Source organism: Natator depressus, chromosome 3 (genome assembly GCF_965152275.1).
Source record: "Natator depressus isolate rNatDep1 chromosome 3, rNatDep2.hap1, whole genome shotgun sequence".
NCBI lineage: Eukaryota > Metazoa > Chordata > Testudines > Cheloniidae > Natator > Natator depressus.
The window spans coordinates 1,143,737-1,163,996 of record NC_134236.1 but is presented as its reverse complement, the minus strand read 5'-3'; the positions used below and the strand labels follow the sequence as shown (position 1 = coordinate 1,163,996).

The window sequence follows — 20,260 nt, the reverse complement described above, 5'->3', positions numbered from 1 at the left end:
GCTCTGTGCCAGGAGCAGCCGAAACTTCCTAAAAGTGGGGGCCATTGGTGCCTGAACTGAGGCCCTGCCCCCGGGCCACCCCTTCCCCTGAGGCCCTCCCCCATCACTGCTCCTTGCCGGTAAAAAGAGGGAGGGCATAGCCCCCTGACCCTCCCCCCATTCCAGTGCCCCTGCTCTGTGCCCTTGCCCGGCACCGCAGATGGAGGGCAGCGGGAGGAGCCGGGGTCTGGCCAGCTGTAGCAGCATCTCATGCCCTTCTCTTCGCCCGCAGTATTACATCATTGAGGTAAACGCCCGGCTCTCGCGGAGCTCCGCCTTGGCCAGCAAGGCGACCGGCTACCCACTGGCCTATGTGGCAGCCAAACTGGCTCTGGGCATCCCCCTGCCCGTCCTCAGGTAATGGCTTTGGGGTGGGGCCTGTGGGCCAGCTGCTGAGCGTGACGTCCCCTGGCAGGGCGTGGTGCAGACTCCAGAAGGCTCCCGGCCTGCGGGGTGGGCGCTGCTCACCTGGCCTGTGAGCAGGGCAGCAGCCGGGCCGTGAGCCACTGTAGCCAGGCCATGGGTCCAGGCCTCCTCAGGGGGTGCTGGGAGGGTCAACCAGGCAGCGGGGGACACGCCTCAGGCAGTCACTGCCCCTTCCAGACCGTGTCCCCCCCTAAAGCCCCGGGCTTGGTAAGTTCCCTCTCCTGGGGCTTTGACCAGTCCAGCTTCAGATGGTACCAGCCGTTGGGCTACCCCTGCTGGACCCGTCTCCCGGAGAGTCATCCTGGGTCCCCGGGCTTAGTTGCCCTGCCCCTCCCCCAGTGAGGCCTCCATCTCCCTTTTCCCCCCGGGGGTTTGCCCCATCCTGGGTGTCTGGCCCCTTGGGTGCCCGCTGGTGGGGGCTGGCTGCTGAACCTGCTCTGTCCCCAACCCCACAGGAACTCTGTCACCAATTCCACCACGGCCAACTTTGAGCCCAGCCTGGATTACTGCGTGGTGAAGATCCCGCGCTGGGACCTCAGCAAGTTCCTGCGCGTCAGCACCAAGATCGGCAGCTCCATGAAGAGCGTGGGTGCGTGGTACAGCAGGCCCCGCGGACCCAGAGACGCCAGGGCCTCCTGGGACCCCACCCCCTGACCCAGGGCGCCTTCCCCGCGGCCTTTCCGGCTCGGGCGGTGCCTTGGGGGCTTCCCTCCCTTCCTGCTGGGGGGCAGCTTGCTGAGGACTGCCCCCTTGCAGAGGCCGGGCCCTGGCCGCTCACTCTGTCCCCTCTCCTCCCGCAGGGGAGGTCATGGCCATCGGGCGGAACTTCGAGGAGGCCTTCCAGAAGGCGCTGCGCATGGTGGATGAGAACTGCGTAGGCTTTGACCACACCGTGAAGCCAGCCTCCGATGTGGTGAGTGGGGGCGCTGGGGGGGCTCTCTGGGGCGCGGGGCGCTCCCGTGAGCTCTGGGGGCAGGAGGCATGTCTCCAGCTGATGCTGCCTGAGCGGCTCCCCGTGCTGTCCCGAGTGCCCTGGGGTCCCGGGCTGGGCCCCCCATCAGGGCTGGGGTCTCTCCTGGATCCTGACGGAGCTGCTCCCTCCCGGCAGGAGCTAGAGACGCCCACTGACAAACGGATCTTCGTGCTGGCGGCCGCCCTGCGAGCCGGCTACCCCATTGAGCGGCTCTACGAGCTGACCAAGATCGACCGCTGGTTCCTGCACAAGATGAAGAACATCACGGACCACGCGGTGCGGCTGGAGTCGTACCGCGAGGGGCAGAGCCCCATGCCCCCCGACGTGCTCAAGAAAGCCAAGCAGCTGGGCTTCTCCGACAAGCAGGTGGCCTTGGCCGTGCTCAGGTAATGCCCGGGGCAGGGCAGCGGGAGTCAGCCTGGCACTGAGGGAGGGGGCAGGGCATGGTGGCGACCTCCAGCAGCTGCTTCTCTGAGTGGGCACAAGCTGATGGCAGCCGACAGCTCCCAGGCTGCGCTGCGGCCTGCTTGGCAGGATCCGCTGGGTGCCGGGTGTCCGGTCGAAAGGGGACCTGTCCGGTATCTGCTCCAGTGTACTGACCGGACACCAAACCGGTCGTGGGGGTGGTGGTGCTGGGTCATCAACCGGCGCCAGCCCCTGCTCGGCCAGCAGCAGAGGGAGCCCACTGAGGGGGGGGCAGGGGATGGAGAGTGGAAGGGGGGAAGGGAGAGAGCAGTGGGGGGGGCCGGGGCCTGGAGGAGCATGGGCGTGGAGGGCCCTAGAGCGGAGTGAGTGGGAGGGCGAGGGCTGGAGGGGCCCTGGGGGGGCATAGGGGGCGGGGCTCCTGCTGCAACGTCTGGTGTTCAGAAATGAGAGAGTTGCTGCCCCGGCCGTGCGTGCCGGGCTCCGTCGTCTCTCTGGGCTGCCCTGTGCGGTGGGGCGGTGGGGGGCTGTCTCTGCCTGCTCTCAGCCCTGCCCTCCCTGCAGCACGGAGCTGGCCGTGAGGAAGACGCGGCACGACCTGAAGATCCTGCCCGTGGTGAAGCAGATCGACACGGTGGCGGCAGAGTGGCCGGCGCAGACCAACTACCTCTACCTGACGTACAACGGGACGGAGCACGACCTGGCCTTCCGCGAGCCCCACGTCATGGTGATCGGCTCCGGCGTCTACCGCATCGGCAGCAGCGTGGAGTTCGACTGGTGCGCCGTGGGCTGCATCCAGGAGCTGCGCAAGGTCAGGGGGCAGGGCGGGCTGGCCCTGGGCTCCTCGCACCCTGCCCCCAGGCTGGCCTCGCCGGCTCAGGGCTCCCCTCTCTTGCAGATGGGCTTCAAGACCATCATGGTGAACTACAACCCGGAGACCGTGAGCACCGACTACGACATGTGCGACCGCCTCTACTTCGACGAGATCTCCTTCGAGGTGAGCCGCCCGCGGGGTGGGCACAGCCGGGGCCAGGCCGGGTGCGTGCCGGGGGCCCAGGTGGCTGGGGGGAGCGCCCCATGAAGCCCTGATGCCTCTGCTGGCCGGACTGCCGTGCAGTGGGGGGCCCCGTGCTGCTGGGAGGGGCCTGCCTGGCCGGGTGCCTGTGCCATCTGAGGCTGGTGCCTTTGGGGGCAGGGGGCAGCCGGGAGGGGCCTATGCCGTTGGTGGGCCCGTGCAGCCGGGGGGGTTGGCGAGCCGGGAGGGGGCTGTGCAGCCAGGAGGCCTGCCCCGGCTCCCCGCCCGCTGGCTGCACGGCCCCCTGGCCCCGGCAGGTGGTGATGGATATCTACGAGCTGGAGAGCCCCGAGGGCGTGATCCTGTCCATGGGGGGGCAGCTGCCCAACAACATTGCCATGGCCCTGCACCGGCAGCAGTGCCGCATCCTGGGGACCTCCCCCGAGGCCATCGACTCGGCCGAGAACCGGTTCAAGTTCTCCCGCCTGCTGGACACCATCGGCATCAGCCAGCCCCTCTGGAAGGAGCTCTCCGACATGGAGGTGAGTGGGGCCGTTACCCCCCCGGGGTGTGTGGTGGGAGGGGCTGCCAGGCCTCCTCCCCGCGGGGGCTCTGTGTGTGTGTGTGTGTGTGTGTGTGTGTTGAGGGGCGAACGGGGAAGGGGCTGCCCAGTGCCCCCTGCACATGCCATGGGGCAGGGTGGGGTTACTTGCCCCAAGCATGCCGTGGGGCGGCGGAGGGGTTGCCCGGCCCGGGCCCCGGCCCCGGGGCGGCGGAGGGGTGGCCCCGGCCCCGGCCCCGCGGGGCGGCGGAGGGGTGGCCCGGGCCCGTGCCCCGCGCGCGCCGTGGGGCGGCGGAGGGGTTGCCCAGCCCGTCTCTCTGCCCGCAGTCGGCCCAGCAGTTCTGCTGCAAGGTGGGCTACCCGTGCGTGGTGCGCCCCTCCTACGTGCTGAGCGGGGCCGCCATGAACGTGGCCTACTCCGACGGCGACCTGGAGAAGTTCCTGTGCAGCGCTGTGGCCGTGTCCAAGGAGCAGCCCGTCGTCATTTCCAAGTTCATCCAGGAGGCTAAGGTCGGTGTGGGCCCCGGCTCCGTGGGGGGGTTGGCCGCAAGGGGCCGCCTCCTGGGCAGCCGCTGGCAGAGCTTCGCCCTGGGGTGTGGGGCTGGCACACCCCCCTCGGCTCCCCCGGGGCCCGGTCCCAGGTCACGCTGAGGGGGACGCCCGACTGTCCCCTCTGGAGCTGCTGGGCTCCGGCTCCAGCCCGGGCAGGGTGCCTGTCTGGCTCTTTGTGCTGCGGGGACTGGGTAGAGCCTGGAGGGGTGGGGGTCAGGCGCTGCCTGGCAGGTGGGGATCACTCAGGTTTGCAGTGGGGGGCTGGGTGGGTGAGGTGGCGCTGGGGGGCACTGGGGTGTGGGGGTGGCACCGGCAGGGAGGGGCACTGGGGTGTGGGGGTGGCACCGGCAGGGAGGGGCGCTGGGGGGGGCACTCGGTGTGGTCTGTGCAGTGGGGGGTACTGGGGGGTGGGGATCGTAATGGTACGGAGGGCAGGGCTGGGCTGGGTGTGTGTGTGTGGGGGATGGTACCGGCAGGGAGGGGGCTGGGGAACGCAGGCAGGGGCTGGGTTGGGGCACACTCTCTGGTGTGACCTGTGCAGTAGGGGGTGGTGGGGGTGGTATTGGCTGGGGGGCGCACGCTGGTGCGGTCTGTGCATGGGGGGGTTGGAGTGAGGAGGGCAGTACCGGCGGGGAGAGCAGGCTGGGGCGGGTGCACTCTGGTGCAGTGGGGGCTGGGGGCACTCAGGGGTCCGGTCATCCCCCCCCCAGGAGATCGACGTGGACGCTGTGGCCTGCGATGGCACGGTGGTGGCCATCGCCATCTCGGAGCACGTGGAGAACGCGGGCGTGCACTCGGGGGACGCCACGCTGGTGACGCCGCCCCAGGACATCACGCCCAAGACCCTGGAGCGGATCCAGGCCATTGTGCACGCCATTGGGCAGGAGCTGCAGGTCACGGGGCCCTTCAACCTGCAGCTCATCGCCAAGGTACTGCCGGGGGGTGGGGGCAAGCCGGCGGGCAGCAGGGACCCGGGGAGCAGTCAGCCTCAATGCCCTGGGTCATGGGGTCATTGTGGGGGGCCGCACCCCTTCCCCGGCTGATAGCGTTGGGCTCTGCAGCGTCTCCTGCAGCCAGGCCCGTGTCACATCCAGGCCAGAGTTGCCTGGGGCAGGCCCATGGGGCCTGGGCCCTGGATGCGGTGGGAGAGCGGGAGCAGCGTGCTGGGGTCTATGGGGGCCTGGCCCTGCCCTGCCTCTCTGGGTGCTCAGTGCCCTGGGAAGGGTGAAGCAAGCCGGGGCAGAGCCCTGGTGCTCCATATATCTCGCTTGCTGATTCCCTGCTCGGTTCGTTCCCTTTGGGGTACCTGCACTGGCCACTGGGAAGACAGGGGAGTGGGCTAGAGGGACCTTTGCTCTGACCCGCCTGGCCGTTCTGATCCTGGAGGATAGGTCCGGCAGGGGCTGTTAGCCAGGATGGGCAGGGCTGGTTTGGTTCACCAGGCATTGGGAATGGGCTCCGGGATGGGTCACCCCACACTCCCGTCTTTCTGCAGGACGACCAGCTGAAGGTGATCGAGTGCAACGTGCGCGTCTCCCGCTCCTTCCCCTTTGTCTCCAAGACGCTGGGGGTGGACATGGTGGCCCTGGCCACCCAGGTGATCATGGGCGAGGAGGTGGAGTCGGTGGGGCTGATGACAGGCACTGGGGTCGTCGGTGTCAAGGTGAGTGGGTGGGGAGCGGTGGATGGGGTGGCCTTGGCTGTCTGGCTTGCTGAGCCTCACCCTGCCCCCTCTGCACCCCCAGGTTCCCCAGTTCTCCTTCTCGCGGCTGGCGGGGGCAGACGTGGTGCTGGGCGTGGAGATGACCAGCACGGGTGAGGTGGCCTGCTTTGGGGAGAACCGCTGCGAGGCCTACCTGAAAGCCATGCTGAGCACTGGCTTCAAGATCCCCAAGAAGAACATTCTGCTGACCATCGGCAGCTACAAGGTGAGGACGGGGCAGGGCCGTGGCATGTGCTCGGAGACGCTGGATGCGAAAGTTAAATTCTCTCGCTGCATGGCTGCAACGCAGCGTGACTTGCTCTGAGAATCCAGAACACTAACATGCAGCAGCCAAAAGCAGTGGGAGACGAAGCAGGCTGCTCCTGGGCAGGGAGGCCCAAGCCCTGCACCTTGCTCTAGGCTGGCTTCTCACAGACTGACTTGGTCCAGGTCCCTTGTCACACTGGTGACAGGCAGGAACCTCTGTCATGGACCCTCGGGGCTGGGCTATGCCCCAGCCTGGGAACAGTCTCTGGGAGGAGTCCTTCAGTGACCCAGACCCCCCGGGGTCTCACTCTTCCCCCAGGGTGAGCCACGCGGCCTCGCCGCCTCCTGAGACTGGGCCCCTGGGGCTGCAGCCCCCTGCCCCACCCCGGGAGCTCCGGGCAGCGAGTCTCGGACAGACCCTGGGGGAGACGTGTCCCATCTGGGGGAGCAGCCCCCCCCCCCAGTTTCTGCGGGGATACCCAGCCAGCGCGGGCAGACAGGCGGGTGTATCGTGGCCTGGCACACGGCACAGGCAGCCCTGGGGTCGCCCAGAGAAGTGGTTCCAGCAGAGTCTGTTCTGGGCAGCCGGCGCCCAGTCCAGCTGCAGAGACCCCCAGGGTTCAAGCTCTGTCCCTGCATCTGTCCGATCTTCTTTGTCAGACTCCAGGGTGCCCCTGAGTGCTCCCCACAGCCCACACTTAACCCCACCCCAGGCCTTTGTTCCCAAGTGGGGGGATGCAGCTCAGCCCCCTGCAGAGGGGTGGGACCATCCATGGTGGTTGGTTGCCAGGTGTCCACATCCCGGCCATGGATCTGCCCTTCTCTTCTCAAGAGCTGCATGGAGATGGGACCTAAGGGTCCAGGCCGCCAGGCGCCATCCACACCTGCGTCTTTGCCTGCCCCCAGAGCCCCCAGACCTTCCCACCTGTTGGGAAACAGTGCTGCACACGGGAAACTGAGGCACGCACTGGACCCCAAAAAGCTTTAATAATTCCCACTGTGTCCCAGCCCTCTAGGCTGCGAGCAGGCCCAGGAATCCCCACTCTGAGTGACGGCTCAGTACAGCAGGGTCCTGCAGATGGAGGGGTCCTGGGGAAGGGGGTGCTGGGCTGCCCAGGCCTGGCCTGCTCTGACCCCTCTTGTGGCTGTTGCAGAACAAGAGCGAGCTGCTGCCCACAGTGCGGACGCTGGAGAGCCTGGGCTACAACCTGTACGCCAGCCTGGGCACCGCCGACTTCTACACCGAGCACGGCATCAAGGTAGCGGTCCGGGGCAGTCTGTGCTGCCGTGCCCGGCACAGGGCGGGTGGGGGATCTGCAATGAGGGGGGCCCCAGCCACTCCTGAAGCCGCGCGGCTGGGGGGCAGGTTTCAGGTTGGGGTGAGGCTCCCTGGCCTGTGTCCCAGGCTGCTGGACCTGCATCAGAGGCGTGGGCTAGTGGGGCCAGTGCCCAGGCTGCTGGCATGGGGTGACATCCCTTCCGTGCTGGGTCCTGGGAGCAGGGCCACCATTCCCTTGCCCCCCGGTTCGTCCCCAGGTTCCTGGAGCTAGGAAACCGCCCGCCCTTCTCCCAGTCTGGGCTGGACCCCGGGAGCAGGGCCACCCCTCCTCTGCCCCCCCACATCCATCCCCGGGTCCCTGGAGTGAGGAACCGCTTTCCCCGCCCCCAGTCTGGGCTGGACCCCGGGAGCAGGGCCACCCCTGCCCCGGTTCATGCCCAGGTCACAGGAGTGGGGCTCTTGTGCCCTCTGGGCAGGTGATGGCCGTGGACTGGCACTTCGAGGAGGCGGACAGCAGCGAGGTCGGGGCCAAGGAGACACAGCGCAGCATCATGGACTACTTGGCCGAGAACCACTTTGAGCTGGTCATTAACCTCTCCATGCGCAACGCCGGGGGGCGCCGGCTCTCGTCCTTCGTCACCAAGGGCTACCGCACCCGGCGCCTGGCCGTCGACTACTCCGTGCCCCTCATCATCGACATCAAGTGCACCAAGCTCTTCGTGGAGGTGGCGTGGGGGCTGGCCAGCTGGGGAGGGTGTGTGGTGGAGGGGATTGGCTGGTGGGGGGGCTGCCTGGCTGTTTGGGGGCAGGGACTGGCCAGGAGGGGGCTGCCTTGCCGCTGGTGCGGGGGCTGCCTGGCTGTTTGGGGGCAGGGACTGGCCAGGAAGGGGCTGCCTGGCTGCTGGTGAGGAGTGGCCTGGCCATGTGCGGGCACGACACTGGTGGGGGGAGGCTGCCTGGCCTAGGGGCTCCTGGAGAGGCACCGGTTGCCCAGGGGAGCGTGTCCTGGCTCCAGGGAGCTGTGGGGCTCTGGGCCCTGGGGAAAGGGCAGCACGGGCGCCTGGGTGCTGCTCCAGGGAAGCCCAGCCCCAGAGCTAGCTGTCCTGTCCCAGCCCCCCGCCCCGCTTGGCTGGGTCTCCGCTCTCCCCAGCTGAGCTGCCTCCCCCGCAGGCCCTGGGCCAGATCGGGACGGCCCCCCCGCTGAAGATGCACGTGGACTGCATGACCTCCCAGACGCTCATCCGCCTGCCAGGTACCGGGGCTCCCGGCAAGAGGAGGGGGGGCTGGGGGCTCTGCCCCTGGCAGGGAAGCAGAGGGGAGGGGCAGGAAGGTGTGTGTCTCCCCTTCTAGCAGGGAGATGTGGTGGCTCTGGGCAGGGCCCTTCAGATCCTGGGTAAATCCAGGCAGGGTGGGGAGGTGTCTGCGCCCCCCCAGTCAGTGAGGGTCCCTGGCCTGAAGCATCTGCGCAGCCAGGGCCCTGTGGGCCGGGGACTGGGCCCCACCTGTCGGCTCCGGCAGATTCAGGCCTGTCCTGCCCTGGGGTGCTGCTGGCTGGTGTTGCCGCAGAGCCCTGTGCGCTCGGTCGCTGGGCTGCTTGGCCCCCTGGGATCCCCACCGCGTCCCTGCGCCGTGGAGTGGGGGGTCAAAGCCAGCCTGGCCGGGCTCGGGCTCCCGCAGGCACAGTTACCTGGGGTGGTACTAACGCACCCCGGGTACCGGGCATTCTGGTGCTTGCAGGGTGGCGTGAAACACGCCGAGACCCCCCCCCTCCGCCGGCATGACCTCCCGCGTACGGTGTGTGCGAGGGGGCGACCATACAGCCAGCGGACAAAGCCGAGAGAAGCAGGACTGTCTGGCTTCACGCTGCCCCTTGGCCTGCCCCCGTTGACTCCTGAGGCTGCGGCCGGGGGCTCTGTGGCCCCTGCTCTGATCCCTCTCCCCCCCAGGGCTGATCGACGTGCACGTACACCTGCGGGAGCCGGGCGGCACCCACAAGGAGGACTTCGCCTCGGGCACAGCGGCCGCCCTGGCGGGGGGCGTCACCATGGTGTGCGCCATGCCCAACACCCGCCCTGCCGTTGTTGACGCCAGCTCCTTTGCCCTGGTGCAGAAGGTGAATGCCCCTGCCCCCCCCGAGCTGCTGTGCAGAGCCCCCCCCCCCGCCTTGGCAGCCCCCTCATACTCCCCAGGGCTGCCGCAAAGAGACCCCCCCCCAGCTCCCCCAAAAGCTGCCACGCAGAGGCCCCTCCCTCGGCCGCGCCGAGTCCCCCCTGATGCCCCAGCCCACACACCCTCCCCGCCCTGGCCGGCTCCACTCAGAGACGCTCCCGGGCACGGAGCTGGCAGCACCCGCTTTGCGCCAGGCCAGCCTCAGCCCCTTGGGGACTGCATAGGCAGCACGGGCCCTGCGGCTGCTGGAGGATCTGGGGGTGGCGCCTGAGCTGGGGCTGCAGGCCTGGCCGGGGGCGTGGGGGGGGGATCCACGTGCTGGCCCGGCTTGGCACCCCTGTCGCGGGCCTGTCTGAGCCTGTCTCCCTGCAGCTGGCGGAGGGGCGCGCGCGCTGTGACTTCGCCCTGTACCTGGGGGCCGCGTCGGACAACGCCGGCTCCTTGGGCCCCGTGGCTGGCGCAGCCGCTGGGCTCAAGATGTACCTGAATGACACCTTCTCCGAGCTCAAGATGGACAATGTCTCGCTGTGGATGGAGGTGGGTCTGCAGGACGGGCTGGGGAAGGGCTGCCCCCCTCCCCGCCCCCCCAGTGTCGCTGTCTGTCCAGCGATGTTGCTGGCGCCAGCCTGGGCAGGGTGCACAGCGCCCACCGGGGGCTGAGGGCCCAGCCTGCCCTCTGCATCTGCAGTGGGGACGCCCTCCTCCCCCAGCCTGCATTGCAGCCCGTCTGTCCTGCCCCCCTTCCCATGTGCTGTGCTGTGCCCCCCGACCCTCCCCTGGCACTGCTGTCCGTCTGTCCTGCCCCCTCCCTGCCCCCGACGTGCTGTGCTCTGCCCCCCAACCCTCCCCCGGCATCGCTGTCTGTCTGTCCTGCCCCCCCGGGCCTCCATGTGCTGTGCTGTGCTCTGCCCCCCAACCCTCCCCCGGCACCGCTGTCCGTCTGTCCTGTCCCCTCCCTGCCCCCAACGTGCTGTGCTCTGCCCCCCAACCCTCCCCTGCTGTCCGTCTGTCCTGTGGTTCTCCCCTCACCCCACCTGCTGTGCTCTGCCCCGTCCCCCCAGCATCACTGTCCGTCTGTCCTGTCCCCCCCACCCCATGCCAGGCTCTGCCCCTCCCCCGGTACAGCTGTTGGTGCCCCCAGCACTGCTCTCCCCCCACAGCACTTCGAGCAGTGGCCGAGGCACCTGCCCATCGTGGCGCACGCGGAGAAGCAGACGGTGGCGGCGATTCTCATGGTGGCCCAGCTGTACCAGCGCCCCGTGCACATCTGCCACGTGGCTCGCAAGGAGGAGGTGGGGCGACCTGGCTCTGGGCTGCAGGCAGGGTGGGAGGCAGCGTCATCCCCTGTGCTGGGGGGCCGGGGGAGGTTCTAGGCAAAGGCAGGTCTTAGCAGCACAACGAACCTCAGTGTGAATTTTGTGAGCTCCCAGAAACATCCCTCTGCCCTGTGCCATGGCTCCTCGTCTGCCCCGCGAAGCCCCGGCTGTGCGGCTGCAGCGCTCCCGTGCCGGTGCCCCCCCGGGCTCAGCAGTCTGCCCCCAGCAACTCAATGGCGAGATGGAGGGGGTGTTTCTCTGCCCCACTTGGGGGGGGTATTACACCCCTCGTGACAGAGTTAAACCGACCCAATGTCCTTGTGTAGCCCGGGCCTGGGGAAAGCCCCAAAGAGCTCTCGGCGCTGGCTGGGCGGGTTTTCTAGCGACTCCCCACTCGCTGCAGAGACGCTGGGACCCCCCCGTGTTTGCTCGTGTGGAAATGGCAAACGCCGGCGGAGGTGCCAGGGACAAAAGTTGAGCGAAAGGCAGTGCGCCTGGCGTAGCGTGGGCTGCAGCGCAGATGGGGCACGGGGGGACGGTGTTTCCCCTTGGCCTGGGCCCTGTGGGGGCTGCGCAGGGGGCATGGGGGGGTGTCATGGACTCACAGGACTCGTGCTTTCTCTCGGCTCTGTGTGGCCCCTGGGAGTAACCCCATCAGCGTGACAGCCTTCCGGGTAGGTCGCACGCTCTTGCCGAGGCTAGGCCCTCTGGCCCTGCGCCTCCAGCACGCCTGGCTCTGCCATGGGCCCCTCAGGGAGCCCCCTTGCTCCGGGCCCCCGGGGCCTCCACCCCAAGGGAGGAATCCCTCCCCTGCCCCCCCAGATCTGTAGCCTGCAGTGACTCTCAGCCAGCGTCACACTGGAGGTTTATTGAGCTTCTGAGCCCAGCCCAGGCCAGTCTCAGGGGCCTTGGGCCTGGCCAGTCTCAGCACAGAACATCTAGCTCTTTCCTGCCTCCTGGGCGGCTCAGGCTGCTCTCTCCCCCCCAGTCCCCCCCTCCCCTCCTTCCAGCTGAGCCCCCTATATCCCCTCCCCCAACAGCTCCTCCCCTGTCCTTTGTCTTCGGTCCCAGGTAAACAGGCCGCCTGAGCCTCCTCTCCTCCTCCTTTGCCCCCTCACTGGCTGGGACCGGTCCCGGCCCCTCTCTCCTCAGCCCATGGTCCTCCTGCTGGCCAGACCGGCTGGCTCCCAAGCTGGGCTGGGTCCCCAAGTTCCAGACTGTGTCCGGGGTCCTGGCTGCTAGGCGAGGTTACACCTGGTCCTCCGCAACCCCCCCCTTCCACTCCCTCGTTACACACGCAGCGCCCAGAGAAACTGAGGCACACAGTGTTCATGCAAAACACTAAGAAAATCCCCAGCTTTGTCACAGGGAGTCTGTGCAGGGAGGAGCGCGGTCTGGGATGGGGGGACGGTGTCTCACCCTCAGCTTGGGCCTGCAGATCCTGATCATCAAGGCCGCCAAGCAGAAGGGCATCCAGGTGACTTGTGAGGTGGCGCCGCACCACCTCTTCCTGTGCCAGGATGACATAGGACGCATCGGGGAGGGGCGTGCGCAGGTGCGGCCCATGCTGGGCACCCGTGAGGACCTGGAGGCGCTGTGGGAGAACATGGACACCATCGACTGCTTCGCCACAGACCATGGTGAGGGGGGGCCCTGGCACGAGCTGGAGCGTCCTGGTACCCGTGGGACCTGGGATCCAGGGCCTGTCCCTGCTAGGGGGCACCGGCTCCCATCTGGCTCCAGGGCAGGGACTGGCTCGGGGGGGTGGGGAATGGGACACGGGGCCTGTCCCCGCTCTAGGGGTGGGAAATGGGATCTGGCGCCTTGGGCCGGTACCAAGTGAGTCCGTTGGTCCCTCCCAGCTGATGCTGATGGAGCAGGTGGATATCTGGGCAGAGGCCTGGCTGGCCCCTCTCGCCTCTGGGTGCCTCCGGGCACTGGGGGAGCTGGCCCTGCAGGGGGTTCCCAGCTCCCTCAGCCTTGCCCCGTGGAGCCCTCCCTGGGGGGCAGCAGAGTGGGAAGGAGGGACCGGGCCCCCTGAGCACCGCCTTTGTGCCCGTAGCCCCCCACACGGTGGAGGAGAAGCAAGGGAAGGAGCCCCCCCCGGGCTACCCCGGCCTGGAGACCATGCTGCCCCTGCTGCTGACGGCCGTCTCCGAGGGGCGCCTCGCCATCGAGGACGTGGTCAAGCGCCTCTACGAGAACCCCCGCAAGATCTTCTCCCTGCCTGTGCAGGACGACACCTACATCGAGGTGAGGGCGGGGGGAGGCGTGCCCAATGGGGGGTTGTGCCCCATGGGAACGGTGCTGGGCTGGCATAGCCGGGCCCTGGGGGAGCTGAGGAGCAAATGGCTGGGCCCTGTCGAACAGCAGCCAGACATGAGTGCCCAGCCGGAGCCTGGGCCTGGCCTAGTGCAGCTGCCCCCCTGCCCCGCCACCTGCCCCGCCCCACCCCACCCGCCCTCCTGGGCCTGGCCCCAATGTTCTGCCCGCCTTCCCTGGGCCCAGCCCCACCCTGAACAGCTGCCAGACATGAGCGCCTGCGAGCTCCCAGCCAGAGCCCGGACCCGACCCTGACGTGCCACCCACTGTCTCTGGGCCTGCTCCCCACCCCAGCCTGACCTGCTCTGCCCCCCGGCCAGGTGGACCTGGAGCACGAGTGGATCGTCCCCAGCCACACGGCCTTCAGCAAGTGCCAGTGGACGCCGTTTGAGGGCACAAAGGTGAAGGGGACGGTGCGGAAGGTGATCCTGCGTGGGGAGGTTGCCTACATCGATGGGCAGGTAAGGGCGGGAGGCCTCTGGGGTGACCTGAGACACTGGGCTGGGCTGCCGAGTGGGGGGGCGAGCTAGCTGGTGCAGAGCCCGACCCCCCGCTCCCCCCATCTCAGCCCAGCTCTCGGCTCCCTCCCCACTGAGTGTCTGCATCCTGCAGGTGCTGGTGCCCCCTGGCTACGGCCAGGACGTGAGGAAATGGCCCACGGGGGCAGTGACCGTGCCACCTCCTGCCCCAGCCAAGGAGACTCTGAAGGTACAGGGGGGCGGGGGCTGCCTGGCTGTCATTCACCATCTCCCTGTGCAAGGGAGGAGCCTGCCGGTGCCCTGATCCTGTCAGCATGGTGATGGGCACGGGCCTGGCGGCACCGTGTGCCAAGGCGTGGGGGGCGGAATGGCCAGGGCCCCGGGAGGGCGCCGCACATGGGGTTGGGTGGTCTGGCAGTGCGGGAAAGGAGGGGGGCTGGGGTGGGAGAGGTGGGGCGGTGCCGGGGGGGCGTTCCCAGTGCTAGCAGAGCTGACCCCTCCCCACCGTCCCATGGCGTTGCAGACTCCGGAGCGCCCCCGGCACACGGTGCAGAGTGAGACCCTGCGTAGCCGAGCGTCCAGCCCCCGGCGAGCGGGGCCCATGGGAGACGGGCGCTTCCACCTGCCGCCCCGCATCCACCGGGCCTCGGACCCCGGCCTTCCAGGTGAGGCACATGCGGGGCCAGGCGTTTCCCCGGCCCCAGGGCCCTTGCTCGGCAGAGGGCTGAGGGCCCCTGTGTGAATCCAGCCAGCCGGTGGCTCATCCCAGCCCCTCCCCTGCAGCCACATGGAATGTGCTGGGGTGGGGCCTGCCCGGAGTGACTTGAGCAGCAACCAATGAGTGTGCGTGTCCCATCTGCCCCCCCAGCCCCAGGGTGTCCATGGGAGGGGGGTGGTCACCCCCCAGAGCCACCTCTTCATGCTGCAGCCGTTCCTGCTCCCACGGGATCCAGGGGGAGGTGGCAGAGACGGGGCAGTTCGTTGTGCCCACGTCCCTGATCGAGCTCTGCCCCCGGTACCTCGCAGACTCCCCTCCCTGGACCGCGAGGAGGGGCCCTCAGCACTGTGCCAGCCCCTGTGTGGGTGTCCCCCCGGCAGGGAGGCTGGGCGGCTCCTCCTGTTGACACACACACAGTGTCCTGCATGGAGCCAGCTGGGCCAGAGCACGCAGGCTTCGGCGTCGCCAGGACGCCCGCCCCCCTCCCGCTGGCTAGAGAAGGGTGGGGCCCCTGGGAGCCTCCCTGCCCCTTGTCGGCCTGTCTGTGTGCGGAGCAGCCTCCCCAGGGGCCGGGTGGTGCGGCACTCGTGGCCGGCGTGTCTAACCGTGTTGTGTGTTCCCGCACGCCTGTCGCCAGCTGAGGACGTGAGAGAAAAGGCCACCAAGAAGGCCACTGAGCCAGGTTTGTCCCGTCCCGCGTGGGGTCTGGGGACCGAGGTCCAGCGGGGTGGTGCCAGGCTGGGGCCTCTAGGGCCAGGGAGAGATGGTCTGAAACATCTCTGCCCAGGGACCTGCGTGGGTCGCCAGATGCTGCTCTCGGGGGGTCAGGGCAGCTGTTGCTGTCCCTGGGAATGTGCTTCGGGCGTCACAAGGCCCCCTCCCCCACACCAGGCTGCAATTGGTGACTGCCCCATGCAGCTCCCCACTGGCCGGGGCCACCCCCTGGCTTGGCGGAGCGGAGGAGGCCCCAGGAGCTGGGCAGGTGGGAGCTGCGGGCCATGCTCTGGGATGGGGGTGTGGGTGGGAGCCCCAGGCTGTGCCATGGGGCAGAGGTAGGGGATGTCTGCCTCCCGCCCCATGGCCCTGGCGCTTGCTGATGCCTGCGCTTGGTGCTGCAGATCTGGCGGTGACCCAGGACAGCTGCTGCTACCCGCCGGGGCTGCTGCCCAGACAGACGTCGCCCCCAAGCGCACCCCACCCGCAGACCTCCCCGCTGCTGCACCCGCTCGTTGGGCAGCACGTCCTTTCCGTCAAGCAGTTCACCAAGGAGCAGGTACCGTGCAGCGAGGGGCGGCGGGGGTCTCTCCCCTGGGAGCAGAGGGGCTGGGGCAGGGCCTGGGGGGGCAGAGTGCGTGCGGCCCCCGGCTGAAGGCTGTCTCGTTCCAGATGTCCCACCTCTTTAACGTGGCACACAGCCTGCGCATGCTGGTGCAGAAGGAGCGGAGCCTGGACATCCTCAAGGTGAGCTGGGGCCGGCTGGGCACTGCAGGGGGAGGGATCTGGGCAGGGCTGGAAAAGGCAGGGAAGGGGATCCTGGCCTCACTGCGGGGCAGGATCGGGGTGGGTGCTGGGGGGGATTGGGGTCCCACTGTGGGGGGAAAGCTGGGATCAGGACCCTGCCGTGATGGGGGCTGGGGTGGAGGATAGGGAGCTGGGGGGATCGGAGCACTGGCATGGGGGGGATTGGGGCCTCGCCATGCTCATGGTCTCTCCTCCCCTGCAGGGGAAGGTCATGGCCTCCATGTTCTACGAGGTGAGCACCAGGACCAGCAGCTCCTTCGCGGCGGCCATGTACCGCCTGGGGGGCTCCGTCCTGGCCTTGTCTGAGTCCACGTCCTCGGCCCAGAAGGGCGAGTCCCTGGCCGACTCGGTGCAGACCATGTGCTGTTACGCTGATGTGCTGGTGCTCCGCCACCCCCGGCCGGGGGCTGTGGAGGTGAGGGGCCCCAGGGGTCAGCCCCGTGGGGCGGGGGCAGGGGGCTGGGTTGTGGCTGCGCTCGGCCCCGTGGGGCGGGGGCGGGGGCCTGGGTTGTGGCTGCGCTCGGCCCCCTGGGGCGGGGGCCTGGGTTGTGGCTGTGCTCGGCCCCGTGGGGCGGGGGGCTGGGTTGTGGCTGCGCTCGGCCCCGTGAGGCAGGGGCTGGGTTGTGGCTGCGCTCGGCCCCGTGAGGCAGGGGCAGGGGGCTGGGTTGTGGCTGTGCTCGGCCCCGTGGGGCGGGGGCGGGGGGCTGGGTGTGAGCCGGCCCCCCTGTGCCCAGCCCGTGTGTCGTTCGCAGCTGGCTGCCAAGCACTGCCGGAAGCCGGTGATCAATGCCGGGGACGGCGTCGGGGAGCACCCCACGCAGGCCCTGCTGGACATCTTCACCATCCGCGAGGAGCTGGGCACCGTCAACGGCATGACGGTAAGGGGGCCGGGCCGGGCGCCCCCACGCTGCGCCGCGTCTCGGCCCTGGCTCCAGGGCCCCAGGCTGGGGGCTCAGGCCTGTGCAGCCGGGGGAGCGGGGGCCGTCGCTGCGCTGGGTCTCGGCTCTGACGCTGGCCCCGGACCCCGCCGGGAGTCGCCGGCAGCCCTGTGAGCGGGTGGCTGCGCGGGCCGCCCCCTGCTGGCCGGGCTCCAGCGTGCCGCTGTCTCTCCCCAGATCACCATGGTGGGGGACCTGAAGCACGGGCGCACCGTGCACTCGCTGGCCTGCCTCCTGACGCAGTACCGCGTCAACCTGCGCTACGTCACGCCCCGCGACCTCGGCATGCCCGCCGACATCATCCACTTCGTGGCCTCCAAGGGCATCAAGCAGGTGAGCCACTGCGTGCCGGGGACCCCGCCCCTGCGCCCAGCAGTGCCCCCGCCCCGCGCTAACGCCCTGCCCTCCCCAGGAGGAGTTCGACAGCATCGAGGAGGCTCTCCCTGACACGGACGTGCTGTATGTCACCCGCATCCAGAAGGAGCGATTCGACTCCGTGCAGGAGTATGAGGCAGTAAGTGCGGCCGCTGCCCGGGCAGCCTGCGAGCTGCTCTGGCCCTGGCAAGGCCTCGAGGTTTAGGGGCTTGGCTGCAGGAGCCTTGCTGTGTCTCTAGGCCCCCTTCACTGCTGTCCAGGGGATTGCAAAGTGTGGAGCAGTGTAACAGTGCCCTGGGGGTGACCGGGCCCCAGGGGTGGCAGGGCAGGGTGTGGGGTGAACAGGTTGCGGGGTGGGGTGCAAGGCCCTCGGGGGCAGTAGGGTGACCAGGTGGGGAGTCCCAGGGGCAGTAGGGTGACCAGGTTTTGGAGGGGTGGGGGGTGGCCAGGCACGTGGACCCCAGGAGGGCAACCAGGTGGGGGGAGTGAGGTGGCAAGGCCCTGGGGGTGGTAGGGTGGCTATGCCAGGCAGGAGCAGTGATGCCCATGGTCCTGCCCATCCTTGGGGTGCTAACAGCCTCTCCCCCCGGCCAGTGCTTCGGGCAGTTTATCCTCACCCCGCACATTATGACCAGAGCCAAGAAGAGGATGGTGGTCATGCACCCGCTGCCTCGCGTCAATGAGATCAGGTGAGGGGCTCCGGGCTGGGGGTTGTGGCTCCAGGGTCCCTTCACCCCAGCGGGGGCTTCCAAGCGCCTAGCAGTGACTCTTCCCTTGCTCCCTAGTGTGGAGGTGGACTCGGACCCCCGAGCAGCGTATTTCCGCCAGGCTGAGAACGGCATGTACATCCGGATGGCACTGCTGGCCACGGTGCTGGGCAGATACTAGAGCCCCCAGCCTGGGCAGTGCAGCTGCGGCAGGAACCCCAGTGCTCCAGACCTGGTTAGCGATGGACGGACTGACTCACGGACGGACCCAGCTCCTCCCCCCCCCCCCCTCCACTCCCCCCCTGGCAGCAGGGCCTGCACTGAGCAAGGCCTCCTGCTGACCCACTCCATGCCAGGGCAGCTGGGGCTGGGCAGGGGCAGCAGCGTGCCAGCTGGCTGGCTGAGGCTCAGAACAGGTCATACTTTTATCATTCCAGGGGGCAGATTAGCCTGCATGTGCTGTGGGGAGGGAGTGGTGTGGGGTGTACTGCCCTGGGGCATTAAAACCTCAGGGGCGCCCCATCCCCTTCCCAGACTCTGGGGCTCGCAAGCTCCTTGGTATCTGGGTTGGGGTGGCGCCTGCTGGCTTGCCTGGTACCTGTCGCGGGGGCTGGGGCTGGCTCCCCACAGGGGTCTCTGGCGATGGCTGCTCCCCAGCCCTCCTCGGCCACGGTTCATTGTGACGGTTCCTAGCCCGGCCTGGGACCATCTCCCTTCCCAGCATGGGCGTGCCCTCTGCCCCCAGCTACCCCGAGCCCCTTTCGGCCTCCTCTGCCCCTCCTGCTTCAGCCCCCAAGGCTGTGGCTCGCCAGTGACAGGGGTCATGGAGAAGGGGGTGGGGAGCTCTTTTCTCCAGGTCTCTCTCCCTCCCCCTTTCCTCCACTTGCCGAGCAGCCCCAGCCTGTTGTAGCAGGAGTTTAGTCCCCCCCAGTGCTGTGTCCCTGGGTGTGACTCTGGCCTCGAGCACAGTGCAGGGGCAGAGCGTGTTCCACCCTGGGCACTGCTGGCCCCATAGCAAGGGGGCAAGGGGCACCTGTAGAGCGACTTCTCTACACACGCCACTGTGAACTGACCGGCTTTCCTTGGTTTGAATAAACTGAGCTGGATGCACCCTCGGCCCGTGTCCTCTGTCCAGAGCAGCCGCTGCGGGGTGGCGCTCGCACGCTGCCCCCTCAGGCGTGTTCCTGCGGCTGGAGCCTGCCGTGCCCGGGCTGAGTACGATGCCACGAGTGCTGTGGGTAACCTCGTGGCTGCTCACGTGGCCGCTGGCTCTGGCCAAGAAAAGGCCCTGGGGTGAATGCGCCCCCCTGTGGAGTACAAGGGGCAGGGGCTAGGGAAATAGTTATTCACAGAGGGATGGATGGAGAAAAGCACCAGGGTGAAGGGGCAGGTTGCGGTGATATGGGGTTACATCCACCACAGGACCCCCAGCCCAGCAGTACCACAGGGGGCCAGGGCAGCCCCCGAGCAACGTCTCTGAACCCAGAGTGCAGGAGTCCCAGGCCCCGTGCCAGTCGAGCAGTGAGGCTTGGGTGCCGGTAGCTCCTGCCAGTGATCCTCGCCTACGTCTGCTCCTGCCCTGTAACTTTCCACAACCCCCACCTGCTCCTGCCCTGCAAACTCCCCCTACCCCCCCGCCTGCTCCTGCCCTGCAAACCCCCCCCACCCCTGCCTGCTCCTGCCCTGCAACCCCCCCCACCCCCCCGCCTGCTCCTGCCCTGCAAACCCCCCCCACCACTGCCTGCTCTTGCCCTGCAAACTCCCCCCACCCCCCCCGCCTGCTCCTGCCCTGCAAACCCCCCCCACCACTGCCTGCTCCTGCCCTGCAACCCCCCCCACCCCCCCGCCTGCTCCTGCCCTGCAAACCCCCCCCACCACTGCCTGCTCCTGCCCTGCAACCCCCCCCCACCCCCCCGCCTGCTCCTGCCCTGCAAACCCCCCCCACCACTGCCTGCTCTTGCCCTGCAAACTCCCCCCACCCCCCCGCCTGCTCCTGCCCTGCAAACCCCCCCCACCACTGCCTGCTCCTGCCCTGCAACCCCCCCCACCCCCCCGCCTGCTCCTGCCCTGCAAACCCCCCCCACCACTGCCTGCTCCTGCCCTGCAACCCCCCCCCCACCCCCCCGCCTGCTCCTGCCCTGCAAATTCCCCCACGTCCCCCGTAACCGCCCCCCGGAGCTCGCTACGCCCCCCGCCTTCTCCCAGGGCGGCTCCCGGCCCCGCAGGGCTCGGGGCGGCGGGGGGCCGGGGCCCGGCTCGGGGCGGGGCCGGCGGGGGGTCCCCAGGGCAGGCGGCGGAGCGGCTCGGCCCCCCCGGGGGGGTGACGCTGCCGGGGGGGGACCAGCCCTGGCTCCCCCCACCCGGGGTCCCGCCCCGCGGCCAGATCCGGAGCCCGGCGGGGGGGGAGCGTCAGAGGGTCACGGGCCCCCCCAGCAGGTGGGGGCGGAGCTCCGGTCCCTGAGTGTCACGTGATGTAT

At 69.0% G+C, this 20,260-nt stretch overlaps 1 protein-coding gene across 2 annotated transcripts in view; it reads left to right on the top strand.

The window, feature by feature from the left end:
* Positions 1–18,898, top strand: part of CAD (carbamoyl-phosphate synthetase 2, aspartate transcarbamylase, and dihydroorotase) — a 33,480-nt gene extending 14,582 nt beyond the window's left edge. For both annotated transcript variants that reach the window (XM_074947265.1, XM_074947264.1), the window contains exons 14-44: positions 272–396; positions 921–1,054; positions 1,266–1,378; positions 1,574–1,824; positions 2,426–2,672; positions 2,760–2,858; positions 3,194–3,418; positions 3,766–3,948; positions 4,701–4,919; positions 5,486–5,653; positions 5,736–5,918; positions 7,114–7,218; positions 7,715–7,963; positions 8,409–8,490; positions 9,185–9,351; positions 9,780–9,944; positions 10,568–10,699; positions 12,162–12,363; positions 12,786–12,976; positions 13,366–13,506; positions 13,658–13,753; positions 14,048–14,189; positions 14,880–14,924; positions 15,361–15,515; positions 15,629–15,703; positions 15,966–16,178; positions 16,516–16,641; positions 16,879–17,034; positions 17,114–17,215; positions 17,671–17,765; positions 17,862–18,898. In XM_074947265.1, coding sequence (XP_074803366.1) covers positions 272–396; positions 921–1,054; positions 1,266–1,378; positions 1,574–1,824; positions 2,426–2,672; positions 2,760–2,858; positions 3,194–3,418; positions 3,766–3,948; positions 4,701–4,919; positions 5,486–5,653; positions 5,736–5,918; positions 7,114–7,218; positions 7,715–7,963; positions 8,409–8,490; positions 9,185–9,351; positions 9,780–9,944; positions 10,568–10,699; positions 12,162–12,363; positions 12,786–12,976; positions 13,366–13,506; positions 13,658–13,753; positions 14,048–14,189; positions 14,880–14,924; positions 15,361–15,515; positions 15,629–15,703; positions 15,966–16,178; positions 16,516–16,641; positions 16,879–17,034; positions 17,114–17,215; positions 17,671–17,765; positions 17,862–17,964 — 4,689 coding nt within the window. In that variant the 3' untranslated portion in view covers positions 17,965–18,898. The remainder of the gene's footprint in view (positions 1–271; positions 397–920; positions 1,055–1,265; positions 1,379–1,573; positions 1,825–2,425; positions 2,673–2,759; positions 2,859–3,193; positions 3,419–3,765; positions 3,949–4,700; positions 4,920–5,485; positions 5,654–5,735; positions 5,919–7,113; positions 7,219–7,714; positions 7,964–8,408; positions 8,491–9,184; positions 9,352–9,779; positions 9,945–10,567; positions 10,700–12,161; positions 12,364–12,785; positions 12,977–13,365; positions 13,507–13,657; positions 13,754–14,047; positions 14,190–14,879; positions 14,925–15,360; positions 15,516–15,628; positions 15,704–15,965; positions 16,179–16,515; positions 16,642–16,878; positions 17,035–17,113; positions 17,216–17,670; positions 17,766–17,861) is intronic.
* The last annotated feature ends 1,362 nt before the right edge of the window (positions 18,899–20,260 follow it).